General features: G+C 45.1%; 1 protein-coding gene across 1 annotated transcript in view; it reads left to right on the forward strand.

Moving 5' to 3' along the window:
* Positions 1 to 583: 583 nt before the first annotated feature.
* DNAH1 (dynein axonemal heavy chain 1) overlaps positions 584 to 20779 on the forward strand; it is a 72711-nt gene continuing 52515 nt past the window's right edge. The window contains exons 1-17 of the mRNA XM_052776703.1: positions 584 to 829; positions 1420 to 1492; positions 3932 to 4106; positions 4613 to 4769; positions 5305 to 5437; positions 6963 to 7124; positions 7663 to 7915; positions 9173 to 9330; positions 10180 to 10391; positions 11595 to 11893; positions 12900 to 13050; positions 13630 to 13820; positions 15163 to 15388; positions 16026 to 16145; positions 16931 to 17013; positions 18454 to 18595; positions 19699 to 19854. Of these exons, the coding sequence (XP_052632663.1) occupies positions 617 to 829; positions 1420 to 1492; positions 3932 to 4106; positions 4613 to 4769; positions 5305 to 5437; positions 6963 to 7124; positions 7663 to 7915; positions 9173 to 9330; positions 10180 to 10391; positions 11595 to 11893; positions 12900 to 13050; positions 13630 to 13820; positions 15163 to 15388; positions 16026 to 16145; positions 16931 to 17013; positions 18454 to 18595; positions 19699 to 19854 (2904 nt within the window). The 5' untranslated portion in view covers positions 584 to 616. The remainder of the gene's footprint in view (positions 830 to 1419; positions 1493 to 3931; positions 4107 to 4612; positions 4770 to 5304; positions 5438 to 6962; positions 7125 to 7662; positions 7916 to 9172; positions 9331 to 10179; positions 10392 to 11594; positions 11894 to 12899; positions 13051 to 13629; positions 13821 to 15162; positions 15389 to 16025; positions 16146 to 16930; positions 17014 to 18453; positions 18596 to 19698; positions 19855 to 20779) is intronic.

Below are 20779 nucleotides of genomic sequence, written 5' to 3' on the forward strand. Positions count from 1 at the left end.
ATCCCCTGCAGGAGGAGAGAGAGGGGAGCTTCTGGCTATATTTTAATATTTGTTAGGCGATGCTTAAACATCTCTCCTGAATAATTTAAATGAAAGAGTCAGACTTTACACCTGGGAGTAGCTGTGTTGGTATCTAGGCTGTAGCCTACTCCCACTGGAGTCAAGTGTGACAAGTTTTTTAAGGGATTTGGGTACAGCAAAAGTAGCACTTCTGTTGTAGTCCCAGTTTACTCAAATTCTCCTGGCAGCCTTTTGAATGCTGCCACAGATCCGGGAAGCCCCTGCTGCTTCAGGAAAGCAGCTTTTCATGCGTATACTGCTGGTTTTCCCCCTCCGAAACCCATTTGGAATAATAAAGCGCTTGCTTTCCCCAGGGTTAGTGAGCCATCGAGTCAGCCACGTGAGACTGATGGCCCCCAGGTCATGAAGGCAGCACTTGGTACCGAAGCAGGGGGTCGAACCTACCTTGTTACCCACTCATCTTCTTAGCAAGCCAACAATATCCAGCGCAGTGGGAGGGTGTGGAGGAGTGCCAAAGATACAGTGTTTAACAGGCTCAATGTCTTTCCACTCTAGCAAGCCCAGGGTTGCATCACAGCATTGTCCTCCTAAGGAGATGGATAAAGCAAAGAAGGATTTGACAAATTCTCTGGGTAGAAGCCCCAAACCTCCTGATACCAGCAATGAGGCTTCGTGCTGGGACTGCAGTCCAGGAACAAGTTTGTTGCTTCCCAATAGCTGCAAGCAGGGGCCAAAAAAGTACTCGGCCTTTAGACAAAAGACATTTTATGCTGATGTCCTTACTCCGGGAGCCTCCAACATCTTGGGGGTAAGTGCAAAGAGCAATTCTTTTTCTACCACTGTCCTTCTAAAATGGAAAGACCTATGGTACACCTGGTATGGAGAACTATAGCTTTCACCCCAGGACCTAGCCTTTCATTTTGGTCAGAGGCCTTTGTGCAAGACCTTTACCCTTGCAAAGTGAAGCCACGAGGCTCTTCCTGATCATAGTTGTGCTGCCTTCCTCAGTGGCCAGTGCTATCACTGTCATGATGTTGCTCGCGTTTAGGATGCCAGCATGGCAGGGCAGGCACATGGTTGTGACTGCAGATGACATTTGGAAGTAAAACCCTAATGACAGCCTGCCTCATCAGCCCCCAATCCGCATCTTAAGCTGACATCAGGCTGCACTCTGCTGACAAATCCCCTGCCTCTCTGTGCACTGGGCTGAAGTTTCCAGGTATTTATGCCTCTGAGCCTTTTCTGACCAATACTCACAGTCTCAATTGTCCCTAAAGCTTTGGTAAAGTCGGTCTTACAGTCTCACTCTCTCTCTCTGGACCTCTATAAGCTACCCTCCCACTGTGCTGCAACTGTGCTTTGTTATCTCTGACACTTTCTTCACATGCTGCATTTCAGGATGTTTGTGCTGGCCCCCATATGTACCATGCTTTGCTAAGACAGGCGGACCTCGAGCAGCATACCCCTAAAGGTAAATATACTGAGAGGAAACGTGATGTGGCAGGAAATGGGGCCATAACTTTTATGGTTGCTTATAGTGAGCATGCTGGGAACTAGGCTGATGACTCTAGGTTACTGCTCTGCTTTTGTTCTCCTGTCAGTGCCAGGAATGGTGCTCGGCTGCTTGAATGCCCCATGAAAAGTGAATTTCATTTAGAGGTGGAGCAAAGTGATCTGACTGGGTGGTAAAACCATGCTCCCTTTTCTCCTGGATATATCCGGGGTAGACTGCATTGCTGCCTATGGGAGTTTGGTCCCACGGGCTGTATGCCAGGAGATCACTGAATTTGAATGCATTACCATTGCGTATGGAGCCAGCAATGCCCCTTTCCTGTGAAAGTGGGACCTGCCTGTGAAAGCTGTATTCAGGGTCTAGGTACCCATAGCCAAAGTCACAGTCCTCTGTCATTTATTCATTCTTCATCCAACTGCACCCCAGAGCAGCTTGTTCTCCCTAGATGCAAGGGGTCTTTGTGCATACAGAGCTGCTGGTCTCACCTGCTTACAAGAGCTTGTTGTATCATGGATGCTCAAATATAGGAACAGAACATGGTTGAAAGGTTTGCCAGCACTCTCCTGGCCCCTAGAGCATTCTTGGAGATATGGATCATAGGCTGGCAGCAGGTGGGGAGAAAGTGTGCATGTGAGAGGATTTTAGTCTTAGAGGAAGATGGTAACTATATATACCACCTTCCTGTGCTTAGAAGTGACATTTATTTTCATGAGTGAGGACAAATGACTGCATCCTCAAGTGAATCTTGACAAGCTAGACTCATCCCTAACAAGTGGAGACAGATCTCTATTTATGATCTGCTGCTTCTTCAAGGGGGAAGCAGCTATCAAGCTGGAAATGTAAATGCAAATGAAACGCTAAGTATTGACATAAATAGTTGATAGTGCAGAAAGTGCCATAATGGATGGTGCCATGGATTTTGCAACAATGAAGCGACAAAATTGGAACAGCTGTGCTCCCCGACAACAAATAAAAATCAGGGCCATTCTGTAAAGACCCCAAGCAAGAGATATGCATGAGCCTAAAGGACCTGTAGTAAACCCTCTGCATTTTAGGAATTCCTCAAAATTATTGTAAGCATGTATGTTGGTAAGGACAATGGAAGTGTTGAGGATCATGTTTATTCCCAGCTAGGCACCCTTCCTAGGAGAGGGGAGTAGAGAGGAGCCAGTTCAGTGGCTATTTCTTTTAGTCCCTAAGCAGACAATGTATACCTATGGGGTTGTGTCAGGGGCCATTTAAGAAGGGCAAGGGAGTGACCTCTTAGAGGACCCTTTCTGTACCCGCTCATCCTGAAACTTGTCTGGCTTAGGCATTATTGGCTGCTCTGCGCAACTGCTTTGAAATCAAGGGGTTGCATCTATGATGGAAGCAGAAGCACACGGAGCAGGGTGAAGGACTGGGTCCAAAGCTTGACATCCAAAATACCCACTTATGAGCCAGAACCTTAAGTTTCTTTTTGGTAAAGTGTGAAAGTTCACCAAGTGAAAAGCTCTCACTCCACTAAAATCTATTTTTAGCTCAATGCTTAACTGTCTAGGGAATAGTGCTTTTTAAAACTTGCATGCAGTTACTTAATTTAGGTTAAGCTTCAAATTCCCCGTTTGCTGCTTGTTCTATTATTTGCAGCTTGTTTAGCAATATAAACAGTTTAGTTTATTTATGGGGTGAGTGACATGGTTTAATTTCAGCCAGTTCTTGGAAAAGTATACTTTTTGCTTAGTCCAAATTTCCATTGAAAGCATTTGGCCAAATTGTGAGATTGTTAGCTGTTCAACTCAATTTTTTCTCACACCACTACTGATCTGAGTGGGAGGTTTGCTTGAGCAAAAACTGAGGAAAGGTTTGTCCCAAGTAAAGTGTGAATTGGGACTTCATCACATAAAGATGACCTGAGTGTCTTGTTCTCTCCTGCAATATTCATAAGCCCTTTATCACCATCTTGACCAAGTTCCTCCCAGCTACGACTGACTCTTGGTCTCAGGGCACCCCAGGGAGGCAGGGGAATCCCACCCCTGAGAGTGAGGGAAGCTGTGCACTAGAGACAGTAACTTGCCCACCATCACGTAGAGAGTCTGTAGCAAAGCTAGGAACAAAACAGAGCTCTTTAAAGCCAGGTCAGTGCCCTACCTCCTAATAAGGTGCATGGCAGTAATTCTCAGTGGAGGCTTCTTCTGTGCCATCATTTTGATACTGGAAGACCATAATGACATACTGCAGCAGGAAAAAAGGTCTTCCTTTCTGTTTCCCATCTGATGTCAGCTTGATATCTCTCACAAATCTAGTGAAGTGACTTCTGCAGACAACCCAGGCGAGAGCACAGTCCTCCTGTGTGTGTGAATGTAAAGCAGAGTGATGTCTGGTGGTTTCAGATGTGTGTTTCTCTTTGTCTCTTAGTCACAACCTTCAGGATGCCTGAGGACTTTGGAAGTGTCCTGGATAAGCAAGTGATTGGACCAACTACTGAGAACCTCATCAAGTCAGATTTCCCAGTACAATCATTTAAGCCCAAAGTGCAGATTGCCTTCCAAGGTCTTCCAGGGCAATGCCCTCGGAAGATTGAAGTAGAGAGGTAACTAACCAGAAAGTGGCTAAAGACATCATTACGGAATGGACACAGCAGATTAGGGTGTTGATTTTTCTTTCAAGACATGACATGTCAAAAACCTTTAGGGAAATACTATCCTGTAAGGCAGTGGTCTCCAAAGTGGGGTGTGCGCATTGGAGGGAGTGCACAAGGCAATTCATTGGGGTGTGGGAAGAAAAATTTTTTTTTTAAATAGTGTTTATTTTATCTTTTTCTCATCCTTTTTTAATTTCTGTTTTTGTGTATGGTCTATAACATACATAATATATTGGTATAGTACATGTGTATAATTTACAAATTGGACTAGATGATCATTGTAGGTCCCTTCCAACAGAACTATTCTATTCTATAGATGAAGAAATATACATGTATGCGGTGTGTGCTCAAAAACTTTTTTACTGGTAGGGGTGAATGATCAAAAAGTGGAGTTACAGGCATGGGAGCCCTTCTAGGCACATTAAGTGGTTATTTCCCCCTCCGATTCAAAACAGGAGAAGACGGCTATATCTCACCTTTGATATTGCTCAGCTCTTAGCCAGCAAGGGGATAGACTCCAATCAGCTGATGCCAAGGCACCACGATCCTGACAATATGCCAACTATTGAGGAGAAGAAAGATCCCATCTTTCCCATCTACCTGCCATTAAATGTAAGAGAGCGTGTTTGGCACTTGTGACCTATCTCATTGCTTATACCACAGGACGTTTCTGAGAATTGCAGGACACTTAACCACCATTGATACAACAAGCAATAAAACCAGGAAATGCTTTAGAGCAGGTTTGGGCCCTGAAGGATCTCTACAAGATGCTGAGCATCTTCTGCAGGGTGCCCACAACTTCCATCAGAACAAACAGTCCTTGAGGGTGCTCCTCGCTGTAATTTGTGTGTCCAAAGAAAAGGTTTTGCCTCGTGTCTCCTTCCAGATGCAGTAGTCAGCAGTATTACTGCATGAGACCTCTCCAGGTGGTGTCTCTTCTTCCTAGGAAAGGGCTAGAGGTACAGTTATTGCTGTTTGGGAGAAGATTGTTGATCAAAGATCAGCACAGCTTTTGCACCTGGACTGTTTTCCCTTTCTGTAGCCCATTTAGGAACTGCATGTTGATTTTCCTCCCATGAAATTTTGTATCAGGTATTTTCTTCTCTCTGAAGTAACACTTAATTTCACTCATGTCCTGGCTTTTTAGATATTTGACAATGACGAGTATGACTGTCGAACACCAGAAGAGTGGATCTCGCTAGGACTGGAGCCAGGTTCTCACGATAGAAAGCCAGTGCCTGGAAAAGCACTCTTACCTACAGATGATGTACTGGGACACGGTAAAGCTTGAATGAGTTACTGCTCAAGCGAGGCAACACTAACAATTACAGGCCCATTCAGCAGAAAGGGAGCATGTAGATTCTGACAAATGCAGCTCTGAATAGCAGAAATGCAGTAATTCATTCTGACCAGGCTCAGGCAGACAGAGCAAGAGACCAGGGATCTCAATGACTGTCAGTCCTACCCTGGACTGACTGTTTCCACTCTTTTAGAAGTAGCCTCTGCCTTTTGCCCTCCTTTCTGTGCCTGGAAGTCAGTACAGTCAAAATTTTGCTTTATTGATACGTAGGTATCTTCATGAAGTAAGTTAGTTAGCTTGAACACAGTATGTTCTGCCTGGATTTCACTGAGAGTGCAGGATCAGAAATTAAGTTCAGACTGCAGTGAAAATCCAAGTAGTAAATCTGGGGCGAATTAAGTGATGTTGACATCTGTTGTTTTCCTGTCACTCAGAGCCTTCCCAATGAGAAGGCATCATAGGTACAGCTGTACTGTTCTCCAGTTGTGGCTGCAGCTCATATCAGCACATCTGCACTAGCTTTAAAGTGTAGGAACTGGCATGCATACTGACTGCAGCTCTGGGGCAACCTCCGGGGGCTTGGCTGTCTGCAAAACCTAAGCATAAAACGTAAGCCGTGTGGATCCTTGGGCAGCCAGCATGTGATGGCTGAGTTCTGCTTGCAGCTGGCTTGGGGAACACTACACCTGACCACTCCCCAGGTTGAATGGACTGTTCTGCACACAAGTAGTCAGACCCTTTAGGCCCTGGGGGAGGTGAGACCAGTGGCACCCGCATAGCACTGTTGAAAATTCCTATAGCTTGGATCTGTGGTTAATAGCATCTATTCTCAACTTCAGTATAATGCTGTCCTGACCTGTATCTACTTTGATACCAATATAGATATATCTCTGTCTAGTTAGCATCTCCCAGCTTTTAAGAGGATCTGAACATTTAAGGGTTATGTGCCCTGGGAATGACCCAGAGAAATAATAGATTGGGGCAGAAGGTACAGGGTTTTACAGCCACTCCCAAGTAGAAGAACAAGGACTTGTGTGGAGGGTGACACAGGGCTAGAGCCACACATGGGAAAGGAGAATGGGATCCCCATGGAGCTCATGTGGGTAATGAGGATCAAGGGGTGAGGGAATTGGGAGGCAGAGGGGCCCCCAGGTATGGGCTCAAAGAGTGGATGTAGGGGCATATGGAACCCAAATATGAGACTATGGCTGCAAAGAGTGAGTGGGAGTGCCTGAAGCAGGCAGTGGGAGGATGGTCCACAGGGAACCCATAGAGGTAAGAGGAGGAAAATGGAAGTCACTGGTGTGTGCAAACAGCTGGAAATGCTAAGCTGTAAGACCTGAGTTCATTATTTAGTTGATCACAGCAGAAATTATGTGAGAGTGACTGATATTCAAGCTAGTAAATGGATTTGACTGCAGCCTCATCACTCTGATCAGGAAAGTCCATTTGCTGTAGCCTCCAGGAGAATGGACTAACCTTGTTTTAATCCTTTATTCTCTCAGAGGACCCCAAAAGCCAGAAGTTAATCTACAAATGGATTGATGTTGGTGTTCTGGATTATGACAAGGAGACAGAGCTCTACTTGGTCCATAAAACAGATAAGAATGGGCTGGTGCGGGATGAAGAAGGGAGACCCATCCTCAATGGAGGAATAACTCCAGAAGGTGTGTTTCAAGTAAGGCCTTTTGGGACCTGGCATATACTCTGAGAGCCAGTCCGTTACCCATGCTGGTCCTTGGTAGAGATGGGAAGGATGTGAAGAAATTATTTAATTCCTCTCTCTGTTATCACTCTTGACATATGTCTGTTTAACCAGTCCTGAAAAACCTCTAGGGGAGAGAACTCCACACCTTAATTTGACAACCCATTTGAGGCCTTCCCTTTGGTGATACCTTTCCTTTTTCTCTGTCTCCCATCTTTCCTGCCTTCAAGACAAGTTAAATGACAGTCTTTCTGGGCCAACGCCATTTTGAGGGGGTATGTCAACAGATTAAGATGAAGTACCCCCCTTTTGAAAGGTTTGGAGGTGCTGCTAATTCCATGCTCCTTGTGTCTTGCTGTCCTCAGCTTTGGTCCCTCATTTTGATCTCCAGTAAGCTAACCCAATTATATTGTCCATTAAAAAGCTGCTGTTAGCATTGCAAACCATTCTGAGTTTTGTGTTCCCTGTAGACTCTTGTAAGCTTTACTTCCGTTTCCCAGGAAGAGCCCCATTGTTGTCATGTCAGTACTGGGTGCCACGAGTTTGCCTGCTGTTTCTGGCTGAAGATCCCCAGGTGTTTGCACAGCGGGTAGTTTCTGCCAACAGCTTGCGTAAGAAGACACAGGCACTGCTGTTGTATCACCTGTATGTGGACTGCATGCCCACAGATGGACTAAATAGCATCAGTGAGAAGAGCCTGGGGAAAATGAAGCTGTTGGCTATGCATACCCCCAAACTGAAGAGAGAAAAGAGGTAAAGCATCAAGTACATGTCTGGGGCCTCAGCCTTCAGTCCATTAACATTGTAGGACTTCACAGGGATACAAATGAGTGGCAATGGAGGCAGATCTTGAGCATCCAACTCATAGACTGTGGATCTCATCTGCTTTCCAGCCTGTGCATACTACCCTCTTGCCCAGAGTGTCATCAGAAGTAGGTAGGACAAGAGCCCCAGGGACACATGAACAGGGTGGGTGATCTGTCAGTATTCCCAGATGAAGCAGATGTACTTCATATGCAGATCCACTGAGCCATGCTTACACCTGCAGTTGTGGCCTTCAACAGCAGGAAGGCTGGACAGAAATGGCATGGTTGACCTTGCTGTCTCCCTGTGCTTTCAGGGAACAGATCAGTCATTGCTGAATTGATCTGCAGACCACCAGCTGTCTCCAGAGAGTTGGCTGTTGTCTGCTGGTGACTCTTCTACTTATTAACAGCTGCTAAAATCAAAAGATCATCGGCACAGCATGAAGCAAACAACACAGGAGATCTCCACCTGGATATAATTGAGTGTCTCTTTGAGATGCAGTTCATATCAGGAAGGTGTTTTAAGAGTCCCTGGGATGATGAATCATGAGCCATTGGTGGTGTCACTGGGAATCAGCCATGACTGATTGCTCTGCTCAGAGACAGGAAGGTGTGAAGGGCTGCATGGTCTGCCAGCCTAAACTAGAGAGTAGGAGAGTAATTAGTCTCTGTGAGCAGAAGTACAGGTATAAAGAAAAGTACTCTGTCTGCTTGAGGTGAAAGATGATGATTTCCTAGGGCAAACAGAGCAGGGTGGCAGCACTTATAACATGTTTTGGCTGAGGAAGCTGATTTCAAGAGATGTTCGGCAGGAGGCAGTTGGGAGGACAGCTCGGATAGCCCAGCTTTTCTAGAACTGCCAGCTAGCTTCCTCAGTTCTTGGGGGTTTTTTTCCCCTCCTTTCTGTAATGCTTCTCCCTCTGCACACCCCCAGTGGAGATTTTGCTTTGATCTGAAAAGACACTTGAGAAGGCTGCAGTCCTAGTCCCAGGTCCCCACTTGCCCCTCTCATTAAATGTCCAGTTGATAGCTTTCCTGGCTGCTTCATTGTCTGCACAGCTCTCCTAATGCATTCGGTAGTAGGTGAGCTTCTGGGTTAGCAAATCCAGGAGGGAGGGAGTGAAGGGTGGGTTTTGCAGTAAAGCTACAGACACACTTCTGCTCAAACATCATGGGTTATCATTGTTTCCGTGTCTTGTAACAGGGTGTTAGACCATATGTGCTGCCTGGAGAAAGAAGTGAGATTAGACTTTGAACGCACCATGAACAGGATCAGCTTTGACAGAGTCGTCGCTTCCAAACCTCAGACATTTTCTTATGTCACCCTGCCAGACAAAGAGGAAAAGAAGGTACCAGAGAAAGGTACGGGACACAGTGAAGCAGTTTGAACTCAGCATGGTTATAGGACCTCTTGTCTTTGATAGGATTCATGCTTTGTTGCAGAAACTCAGATTCATCTTCATGATTAGGGCTTATAAGGGCAGCAGCAGGAGATTATATGAGACTTTTGAGTATGTCTGCTCTTTTTCAGGGTATATTTGCATGTTCATGTTACCTCAGTATAACATATTACCATCAATCAGCTAAGCTGCAGCAACACTGCAAGTGTACCCTTAATGGCACCAAATGCATGGCAGTGTAATTAGCTTAACTGCCTTCCACTCTGCACTGTGCTGGGGCTCGCTGCCTTCCATTTGCTGTGCTCAGCTGTGGCATACCTCAGGTGTGAAACAGGGCTCAGGCTCTTGTAGAGTCCTGAACTGGAGGAAAATGACCACAGTAAAAGACGGCGGGGGGGGGGGGGGGGGGGGGGGCATATTTTGTGCACTTCAGTCTTCCAAAGGCTGGAATGCCTTGAGGTGGTTCACAAGTGGCCTCTCACAGATGAGATGACTCAGCTGTGCCTTGAAGCGTCAGTGGGAAGATTCTTCAAGTCCAGTGTTCTTTCTCATGGAAACTTCATGAGCCAAAGCCTCAGGAAGGTCAGGCACCAAGACAGTCCCTCAGTCCCTAATGAGAGGCTGCAGAAATTCCCTGCTGCAGAGCAGAGACTCATCCAGCCGTCTGCTGAAACTGCTACATGATAAGGCCTGTGCATCAGAGAAGAGTCCTTTTCACAAGCGCTGTCCCAAAGGGAGCTGTACTCTTCCTCCAAAACAGAAGCTGGGATGGCTGTTGCAGGCAATAACATGTTCTTTTTTTTGGTGCCAGGGCTCATCTGGATCCCAGACTACCCTTTGGATGAACGACAAGCAGATTTCAACTTTGTCTCACTCCTGACCAGGCCAGAAGTCATCCTTCTCCTTACACAGGTGCAAGATGAGTGCAACAAGGCAGCCACCATGTCTCTGTTTAACTCAACCTTAGCCAAGCATGTCTGCTTGGAGGAGTTTGAACAGATCCAGACCCAGACCTTCACTCAGGTGAGCAGAGGAAGCGTGGGGGGTGAACACATGGAGCAGCCAGCAGGGCTGTCAGCGTGTATTAGACAGATGCAGCAGCTGCAGATCTATTCCCTGGAAACGGAGAGATTGTGGGTGGGGCAGGGAGGAATTTGCATGTGCGTGTCAAATTTATTGGGATGTGGGGAGAATGGGCTGAAAGAGCCATAGCCCACTAGTTAACATCAGCCAATGCTGACCATGCTTAGTCATGTGTTGAACAAGTGGCCACATAGGGCTACAGCCCCTCTTTCCTCTCCTGGTCTCCATGCAGATAACGGTCCTGGTTGGCACTCAAAAGTTTCCAGTTTTTTTATGTCCCCATCCTTCCAGCTGCAGAGCTTTGATTCCTCCTGAAGCGCTCATGGGGGTAATGCTTTCCTACACTCTATGTTCTTTATGTACTTAATTAAATTACTCTGCTTGCAATGCCAGCAGAGACTAGAATAAAAATTTGCAACTCTGTGGTGACTCTCACCAGAAGATCTTCTTGCCCTCTAAATGAGGGCAGCACATTGCACCCTGGATGTGGCCACGTGGAGTAGCTTGCACAGGGTTACACAGTAAATCAGTGGCAGAGGGCATGTGCTGGTCCTTCCCAGTCCCATGCTGTTTCAGCTAGGCAGTGCTGTCATCCACTCAGTGACTGAGGTTGTTTTATTACACACAAACAGCAGCTGCCTGTGGAGCAAAAGTGACACTTGGTGGTATTTTAATAAATTAAAACACTGCAGACTGCTGCTGCCACCCTTGGCTTCTTCCCCTTTTTCTCCTCACTTGCCAAGAGAAGACAACATTCTGTCCTTTACTTGCTCATCATACTGTCTACACAACTTTTTATGAGGGACCCTGACACAGGCAGCTCCAGGGATGCTGCTCTATAGAAAAGAGAACAAAAAGGAAACACTGTGTATAAAAAGAAAGAATAAAGCACTCCCGCTTTTTAATATCAGGCTTTCTTTCTGTAGGGCTTTTGTCAGTGAAGGAGATGTATGGCCAGGTTCAGATGCCATGTGTGTGTGCATGGATTTGACAGCTGCTGTTTAGCTGCCACAGCTCTGAGAGAACAGTTGCATTTCACTGCAGAGAGAGGTGCAGCAGTCCCAGCTAGCAGCTAACCTCACCATACTGCTTTCCCATCAGCACTTGGAGGATTACACAGCTTGCTTTTTTTCTTTACCCTAGGTGCAGATGTTTCTCAAGGATACTTGGATCAATACTCTAAAGACTGCCGTAAAGAGCAACCTGAGAGATGCAGGCAAAGACTGGTACAACCTGGAACAGAGCCACTGGGATGTCTACCAGATGTCCAAACTATGTAAGCTGATGAAGCGCATCAAATTCATGCTTCAGGACTCTGTGCGGTATCTGGTCCAGAACTCGCTGATCAGCTTCACCCAGCTTTTGCTGGATGCTTGCCATGGTATCCTGAATTGCTCAAAGGACATGGAATGGGGAGATGATCTCATCAATAGTCCCTACAGGTGAGGAAGGGAGGGGAAAAAAGGGTGGAAAGAGCAGAAAAGTGTAGTGCCATTGTCTTTCTAACTACTGTTTTTACAAGCGAACTTTGCACTGTATGGGAACCTTAGGCTGAGCTGTTTCCCCCAGTCCTCCACCTGACACATTTGCTTGGGTATGGAAGAATGACACAAAGCTGGCTGCTCTGTTAGTACGGATTTCAAGTTGCTGTTAGTGATATGAGGCAGCCCATCAGAACCGAGGTCTGCTACTTTGACATACTGTTCTAAAGATTAGCCACTTCCAGCATTCTCAAGGGAGCAAATAATTACTAGGTTTTTTCTGGAGGCCAGGAAGAATAACAGGAGGCATGGCTGCTTAATTCCATTCTTGGATTAAACCTCAGGAGCAGGATCTGGCCTGGGATCTCTAAGGAATACCAAATTCGGGTTGTCACAGTGCCTAGAATTTTCTTCCATTTGGTATTGATTTAAGGATTTCTGTCCTTCATGGTATTAAAAAGAAAGGTTTAGAAATTGAAAACAGGAAGAAAAGAAAAAACCCTGCCACTCACATGAGGCCTTTTACCTTGCAATCAGTGGAATTCTTGACACTGACTTCAGCTGATCCTGAGCCATGCTGGTAACATACAAGATTGGGAGATACTGAATATAACTTCCTGAAGGCGCATTTTAGGATTATATTGGAGATGCTGAATACCTGGTTTGAAAAGCATCTGCAATTTTTCTGTAAAGCAGCTCCAATTCTCAATGTAAGGGTATGACTTTTGGGGATCCTGCTATGTCACAACGGACACTTCTTCGCCTTTGATAGACAAGGGTTCTCAATGTCTTTACTGGTAAATTCAGAATGCAGTGTTTCGTACCTTCAGCTGCATGGGACAGTCCTCCTCTCCTCTGCTTTTCTTTCCAGTCCAGTAGGCGTTTTAGTATCAGCACCAGAGCAATATAGTTGTGTGCCATTGTCTCAAAAAGCATCCCTGTTCTTCCTTATCTCTTCCCACTGCAGGCCTCAAAGGAATCCACTCTTTGTAACAGACCTTGTGCTAGACAGCAGTGGCGTTCACTTCAGCCCCCCTGTGGAGAGCTTTGAGAAGTCCCTCATTTCTCTGTTCGACAAGGGAATCGTGGTGACTCACACTGTCCCACAGCTGGACAAGGTGAACTCTTTTGCATCAACAGTGATATAGCTGTGCAAGTCTCAGTGCGTTGCAGCTTGACATGGACACCCCTGAGCTTGTACTGAGGGAGAGAGTTGCAGAAGTAGGTAGCTGGGAATCCAGTTAAATTAATTTGGGCACAGCACTATGCTAATGCAGTTCTATGCTGACAGGATTTCTTCAAGCTCCCCAACCCTGTAGCTATTTCCTCTGGTTGCTATCTCTGCTTTGGTGCTGCAGGTTCTGTGGAGACATGTCCTAAGTAGCCTGGTTGCCCTAAGTGCATGGCAGCTGGTAAAAGCTTTCCATAAAGGAAATAGCACCTTTTCCAGTGCTGTCAGTCTGGTGCAGATCTCTTCTGCATATGCATCCTTCTGCCTCTTACTGTGAAAGATATATCTCCCTAGATTACCCTTCTTTGGGGGGCAACATAAAACTGATAAAACAATTCCTGACACAATGTAGAAGGATGGGCTGCATGACTTCCCAAAGGTGCCACTAGTGATTGTCTCACCCCTCTCCTGAGGATGCATGGTTAGCTCTGCTAGTCCTGAAAGACCTCTCTCCTTCCTTTTCCAGTATGTGTTGGAGAACATACTTATCACAGGCACACCCTTGCTGGAGTCAGTGGGCTTGCATGAACCAGAAGTGGAAGAACTACGTGAGGCTATGCGGTCTGCCATTCAAAAGGCACTGATCCCTCTCCAGGCCTATGCCAAGAGATACGAGAAGTTCCTAGAACTAAATAACAACATCCAGTACTTCCTAAGGTAAGTGGTTTCTGATAAAGGCACCTCTAACCCAAATGGCAAGCCTTTTCAGAAGCTGTTGTGTGGATGTGCATGAGAATGTGGGACCTGTTCTGAGACCACAGATGTGTGTGATGTGCCTCAGATGTGAGATCAGGCATCCATCAGAGGCAGCCATGGGCAATGGTCCATGCTTTTAGAGGACATTGGTGGTGGCAGTGAGAATTTCTTCCTGCCTCTGACAGCAGTCTCATTCCTGTCATGTTTGTAAGTGTAATTGGAGATATTAATGGCCCTAAAAATGACTCATCCTGTTTGAAAATCCAGTTAGCATACTTGACTCTGACCTCCTTCAAATAGCGTCTGTTCAAGCTGATAACATTCTGTAGAAAGTAATGTTTTCTTTTGTTTCAGCCTCGTTGTTTTCACTGCCAAAACTCTTTGCACCTATGCTGTCCTTTAGCCTCTGTTACTTTAATGGTCTTGGTTTTAGGCCTCACGTTTTATCCAAACAGTGGGACTGAAGCCCTTTTTCTCTTTTGTTATTCCAGCTTAATCAATTTACAAATCCCATCTGACAAAATCCCGTCTCTTCCTAGAAGACACTGAAGTGCCTGCCCTCCCCCAACGTGCCTCCTGATCTTGCCCTGTTTACACCAGTGCTTTCATTTTGTCTCTCCCTCTCCTCTTGCCTTATTACCTCTTTCATCTCTTTCTTCAACTCCTTTTCTGCAGCTAAAATATTTTGTGCTTTTATTCCACTCCACACCTATTATGCTCTAAAATCCATTGTAGATTTGAGTCTGTCCCTTCCCTTGCTTCCCAGTAACGTTCCTTAGCTACATACAAGTTCCGTGTCTTCTCATATACACATCTTCTGAAACTGAGGGACTGTCTACACTGCTACGTGGGTGTAGCTGCAGTGCAGGTGGGCATAGGCAGCCTGGTTTCCTCTGCTTGGCATTGGTAACTGTAGCAGTGAAGACACTGAAGCAGAGCCTTCAGTGCAGGCTGGTCACCCAAACAGATGGACTTTACATGGGATGTCTTTGCTACTACAGCTTCCCATGCTCAGTTAAAGCTAGCCCTCATGTACATGACTGATATAAACACTCCCCACTTCCTATGTAGCCGTATCTTTGGTTGTAAGGTCTAGAAGGCATTGGTACCTTCTCAGTCTGTGCCTGCAGAAGGTTGTATACATTTGAATAGATGCATGTTTTAATAACAGTAAACATACTCATTATTAATTTAATGTCTTGATCCTTTGGGCGGACGCATCTGGACATCCTACGAACAGCCTGGATGCTCAAATAATCTTAAGGTCTACGTTACCTTTTTTTAGTGGTGTTTTTATTTACAGAGACTACAAAGAGCAATGTCCATCTGCCCAGGAGGTGATGAGTATAGTAAACATGCACTTGTCTGAAGAGGAGAACCTGGACAACACTCTACCTAGTTCTATTGTCATTGGCCCCTTCCACGTCCGTATAGACAATGTTAAGCAAAATCTGTCCAAAAAATACAACAGGCTTGCCACTTCAACGTTGGACATACTGGCTAAAAACCTCCATTTGCAGGTGGAGAATGTAAGTTACCTGGTTCAATAGGTTATCTGTCAGTGTCTTGTCTTGTCCTTCTGCTTTTGAAGTCACTGTGTTAGTGAAATGGCCAAAAGACAGCAACTGAGGCCACATTAATGAGGACATTTTAAAGATTGTATCAGAGTGATTATTTAAAAAACGACTACAGGGGAGACATGCAGAGTCAACTAAATCAAATATTAAATATACTTAATAAGTTATGTGCCTGAAAGTTGTATCTCTTGAGACTAAATTCTTCAAGACCCTGCCATCTTATAAAAACGTGTTGGTGGATTGAAAAGATCTGCCTGGTAGACAACTGGAAGGTCCTTCTGCTCGCTCTGAAGATAACTGGAATACAGACAATTGCATCTGCCAGAGGGTTGTCTAAATCTGTTACTGTCATCATTTCAACTACATACCTGTGGTTCCTCTTCCTCTTTTTTTGGCAGTCTCATTCCATTTAAGCTCAAATGAGATGGATGGAGAAAGACTGTGGAAAGAAAAAGATGGAACATGACTGTGTCCTCATCACTTTAGACCACCTTCAGAATGGGAAGTGGGTGGATCATGGCAGATTTTCGAGTTTGCCCATTAGCAGTTAATGACTTTTTGATGGTCTTTTCTCTGCTGTGTCCTGCAGATCTGTGATGCATATAAAGCGGTCAGCTGCAAAATGCATGAGAAACCAAACAGTATCGAGGAGCTGGCTGAGCTGCGGGAGTGGATGAAGGGAGTCCCTGAGCAACTGGCTGTGCAGGAGGTAGGGCATGCTCTCCTTATGGACAGGGGACACCAAAGGAAGGGAGGAGGAAATTTGTCAATGCAGTGTGTGGTGTCTCAGCAGAACTCCATTTTTTTTGCTTGGATGTCTTCGCATAATGCCATAAGATTCTTGGGTTTGTATTTTTGTAATTCCTAAGATTTGTATTTTTAAATACACATATCATGAATTTAAATATCTATGCAAAACAAGAGAGCAGCTAAAAATCTAAAAGACTTATGTATGCTTTTTGCTACCTTCATGATCCATTCTGCATTTGTGTACTGAATAGCTGTCTTCTAAAAATGAATGCATTCAAGAAAATATTTCTGCTATCAAATGCTCATATTGCTGTTAACATATTTCTTCAAATAGGACATTCTAGTGCTGAGTTATTTCAAAGTTATCTGAAGTGTAGGTCTTCTCCCAGCTGAACAAATGGGGAACAAAGGCATCAAGCTGTAAGCTGACTTGTCCATGCCAAGGAAAGAATCTGGAGGATAACCCAAACCACTCAATTTCTGGCCGGCACTTTATCCACTAGGTCACACTTCTTTTCATTCTTATAGAACAGAGGGCGATGATGGCGTGATCGTTCACAGAACAAGGGGTTGTAAATCCATTCCAACTGTTCATACAGCAGAGAAGCAGCCTACATCACATTAAGCTTGTGTGATTAAGGCCCTTCAAAGGCACCTCATGAAAATGAGGTATACACCAGAGAGTTGGAATCAGTATGGTCTAGAGATGTCTATTTTTTTGTCTCTTTCTCTCACCCTGTGCAGGAACTGATTCATGAAGTCACGGAAGATTACAAGGTCATGGAGGAATTCCTTTACAATCTTGCTGAAGAAGATTTCAATGACAAGTGAGCACAAGGCATTTCTCCCACTGTCCAAGTGGGACACTTTGCTGCAATTACTGTTCTCAGGGCTTCAGGGGCTATGTGTCTATCAAGGGCTCCAGCAGAACTTTTAAGTGCCTCTCAGGCTATATGAGCACTGAGTTCTTGAAATGAAGTTTATAGAGAAGAAGTGTGGGTTCATGCTGCCTTCTGGCCTGGGGCAAGGCAAACTGATAGCTATTAACCTGTTTAAGATATTAAAGCTTTTTTCTCTTGGGGTTTTTTTTTTTTTTGAGACATTTGCAAAGTCTCAAAGTGCACAGTTTAGTCTGTGTCTGAAACTGAATGAACACTTCCAAGGTAGGAACACTCCCAGGGTTTTCATAGGAGTAGGAAGGAACATGAACTATGTATTATTACTGCATTTCTTTTCCATGCAGTCTCCTCTTAGTTTTATCTTTGGCTATGTTATTCAGATTGGGGCCTGACTATGCCCCAGTAGCAGAGTCAGCTCACAAACACAGCTACACAGCTTCTAAAGTCCGCTCAGCCCTGGAAGCACCTCTCGTATGACATGGACTTCGTCCAGTGTGCCTGCAACCTGAGTGGGTCTCTGCAGAGTGCTCCTGAAACTAGAAACATGGGATGCACAGTGCAAAAAACCCACAGGAGCTGCAGGAAAGCAGCTCAGCTCTAGGACAGCTTAGCACAGATATAGCTGTATGCCCACTGGCCAGACCTGACACATGCAGAACTAGTAGGACATTGCTCCATCCCCAGGCGCTGGGAGGGGTGTGACCTTGAGCGTAATGCTGCAGAGCTTGCATCTGGCATTTCACACAAGCTAAAAAGTCCAAATGGAGGAATGGGTGGGCTACAGCTGAGCAAGAACCAAGAAACCTGCCCTGGCATGAGCAGCCACTTTGTGCAGCCTTTCCTGTATCTATCTGCATTGCACTCCCCAGGGCATTCTGCAGAAGCCTTGCTATCCAAGGCTTCACTGTATCTGGGTTACCCTGGCCCCTCACTGCCCATCTTAACAGAAGACTGGCTTTTTCAGTAGCCCTGAAAAGCCACAAGCCAAGACTCTGACCCCATTTTTTTCAGTTCCTTGTGAATACATTCAAAGACAGACGTTCCCTCTGGATGCCAACTGTTATTTTGCTGTCTCCTAGCTTTTCAGCAATGTACTGGATTTGTTCCTTTTAAAAAGGCCCTCCACTTCTCCCCAGCCCTCTCCATTTGAATAGCCTAGTCACAAGGACTGCATATCAACAAGAAAAGCTGAAAAAAAAATGTTTTGTTGAAACCACGTGTATTTCTGTTGTAAAGTTTCCTTGTTTAGTGGGAGTTGGCTTTCTCATTCTGTTATTTTCAGCATTTCAAACATTTGCTCAGAAAGCTTCTCTCTCTCCTTTCTTTTTTGTTGTTGTTGTTGTTGTTTGTTGTATCATGTGAGTGCAGGTGGGCTGCAAGTTACTGGCCACTGAAAATAACTATGCAAGCTGAGTCCATTCGACTCCAGCACCTGGATGATGAAGACAAATTTCGCAAAATCCAGGTCATGGATCAGAATGGCTTTCAAGACAAACTGGAAGAGATGCAGGTATTAAGCCACTGACAATAAACTGTCCAGAGAAGGGGGCCTTGAAGCTCTTGTGGTCAACTAGGTGGGAAACTTTCAGAAGATATTTTAGTCAGATGAGTTTTTAGGTCAATGTATTGTTGGACTAAAAACTACCACCACCACCCCCCCACCCGTTTTTTTTATTGGAAGTTGGGCTTTTGATTAAGAGTTTCATTTTTGTGTGAAGGACAGTACTTTTTGCAGAAATACTGATTTTTCACTGGGAAAGTGTTCATTGAGATACAAAATTCTGATTCTTGGTGCTCGGGCAACCCATGCACCTCCTTTTTCTTTCTTGTGTACTCAGTTCCCTGCAGAGCATCTCCCATGATGTATTGCCATCAAGGGGGAAAAATACAGCATTCAGTCATGGAACTCATTTCATGTGAAAGACCCTGAAACAGCAGCAGAGTTTTGAATCTGAGATACCTCTGGTTTCTGCTGAAACAGTCTGAATTTTATTTTTCACCAGAGACTCCTAAATACAGAAAAAAAATGCCATCTTGGAAAGGCTGTAATCAGTGACTTAGATTATCTTGGAAATAGACTCCGAAAATGGTAATACCCCAACACTGGATTAAAAAACCAACAACAACAAACCAACCAACCCAAACCAACCAACCCAAACCAACCAACCCAAACAAACCCAACAAAACCAAAAAGTTATTAGAGAAGCTCTAGATGTGTGTTGCTAAACAATTCATGGAAACAAACTGAGTGACCTTGTAGAGCTATCATTTTCACTTCACTGATTCTGTAGCTAACAAACAGTATAAATTCAGTAGCAAGAAATTTGGGCACAGTCTTATTGCTCCTACTTCTCAGGGATTAACTGTTGTCACAAAGACGAAAAGCAGCTGGTCATCACATTTGCACTTTCAACCACCTGACCAGTGGTTATTGCTTCTCCTCACCACTTTCATTGTGGTCTAAACAGAAGTGGAATTGGATTGGGGGAGGTGAAATTGTGAGCATAAAAATCTTGCCTTTGAGTGTAACAAAGAGCACAACGGGAAGCTGAGATCTCCAGAGGCAGCACTCAGCTTTAGAGCCACATCTCATGCCTGCCTTTTCTTTTCCAGCTGACTGTAGGTGGATTTTCCATCCAGGTGGACATTAACCAAGCTCATGAGCTGGCTAACAAAGCAAGGGAGGTCAGGAAGCAGCTGAAGGAGCTTCAGAATTTGGCAATTCTCTACAACAACAGGGAAAGAATCTTTGGGATGAAAGTTACTAATGTAAGTGTCAGGTCCTGTACCTACAGGACTCTAATCTTTGTTGGGCCTTCTAGGTGGTAGGTAGAGCAAATAATGAGACACAGTTCCTCAGGAAGGAATCCTTCATGCTCTTTAGGTTTATCTGATTAACTGCTCTGCGGTCCTGTAGAATGACCACACTGCTCCATCACTCCACTGTGGTGCAGAAGAGCTGATCCCAGGCGAACGTGGAAGGCTGCTCATGGGCCTGATATTGCCACTTCTGTGAGAGACTTTGGGTGCCCACATTCAGATCTGAGTGATGTTAATGAGGAGGAATTGGATGGGGAAGGTCTTGAAGCAGCAGTTAAGATGCATCAATTTCTGTAAGGCTGTTACTGCAGTTATATGGACGTGAATGAGTGGTTGCATAGTGCTGTGCAGGCAGCATGTTCTCCTAAGGCAACAGTTTATACAGCTGCAAACACCCATTTTGCCTGTAGATGTTCAGCTGCCAATGCATCATTGTCATCAATGTCTAGCCTAGTCTGGCTGCAGAGTAGAAGTGGAGTTCATGTGATCCTTTCCTACTTAGTCTGTGGTTACTTCTCCTTTACTGTAAGGAGCCAAGTTTCAATATGATGCGCAGTGTGTGTTTTCACTGATTGTGTGTGGACTGCACATCAAAATCTCCTCATTCTGCAGCGGAGCATTTGTAGAGACAAGTGGAGAGAGTGCTTTCCATGCTAGACACATGGTGCAGGCACAGCTCCACTGGATGCTTTTCGGCCTGAATGTGTAACGCACAGCTCTGCTAGTTGCTGTCCCTTGGAATCCTATATTGTGGTCCCAGGAGAAGGTAGTCTGATACATCCTCTTGAAGTACACTTTTTCTCATTGCTTGCTTGAGATTCAAAAAAGAACTGTGCCTTTTTTGGCCTTTTGACATGCAAGCTGTCATCCAGAG

This window comes from Harpia harpyja, chromosome Z (assembly GCF_026419915.1).
Source record: "Harpia harpyja isolate bHarHar1 chromosome Z, bHarHar1 primary haplotype, whole genome shotgun sequence".
NCBI classification, from domain to species: Eukaryota; Metazoa; Chordata; class Aves; order Accipitriformes; family Accipitridae; genus Harpia; species Harpia harpyja.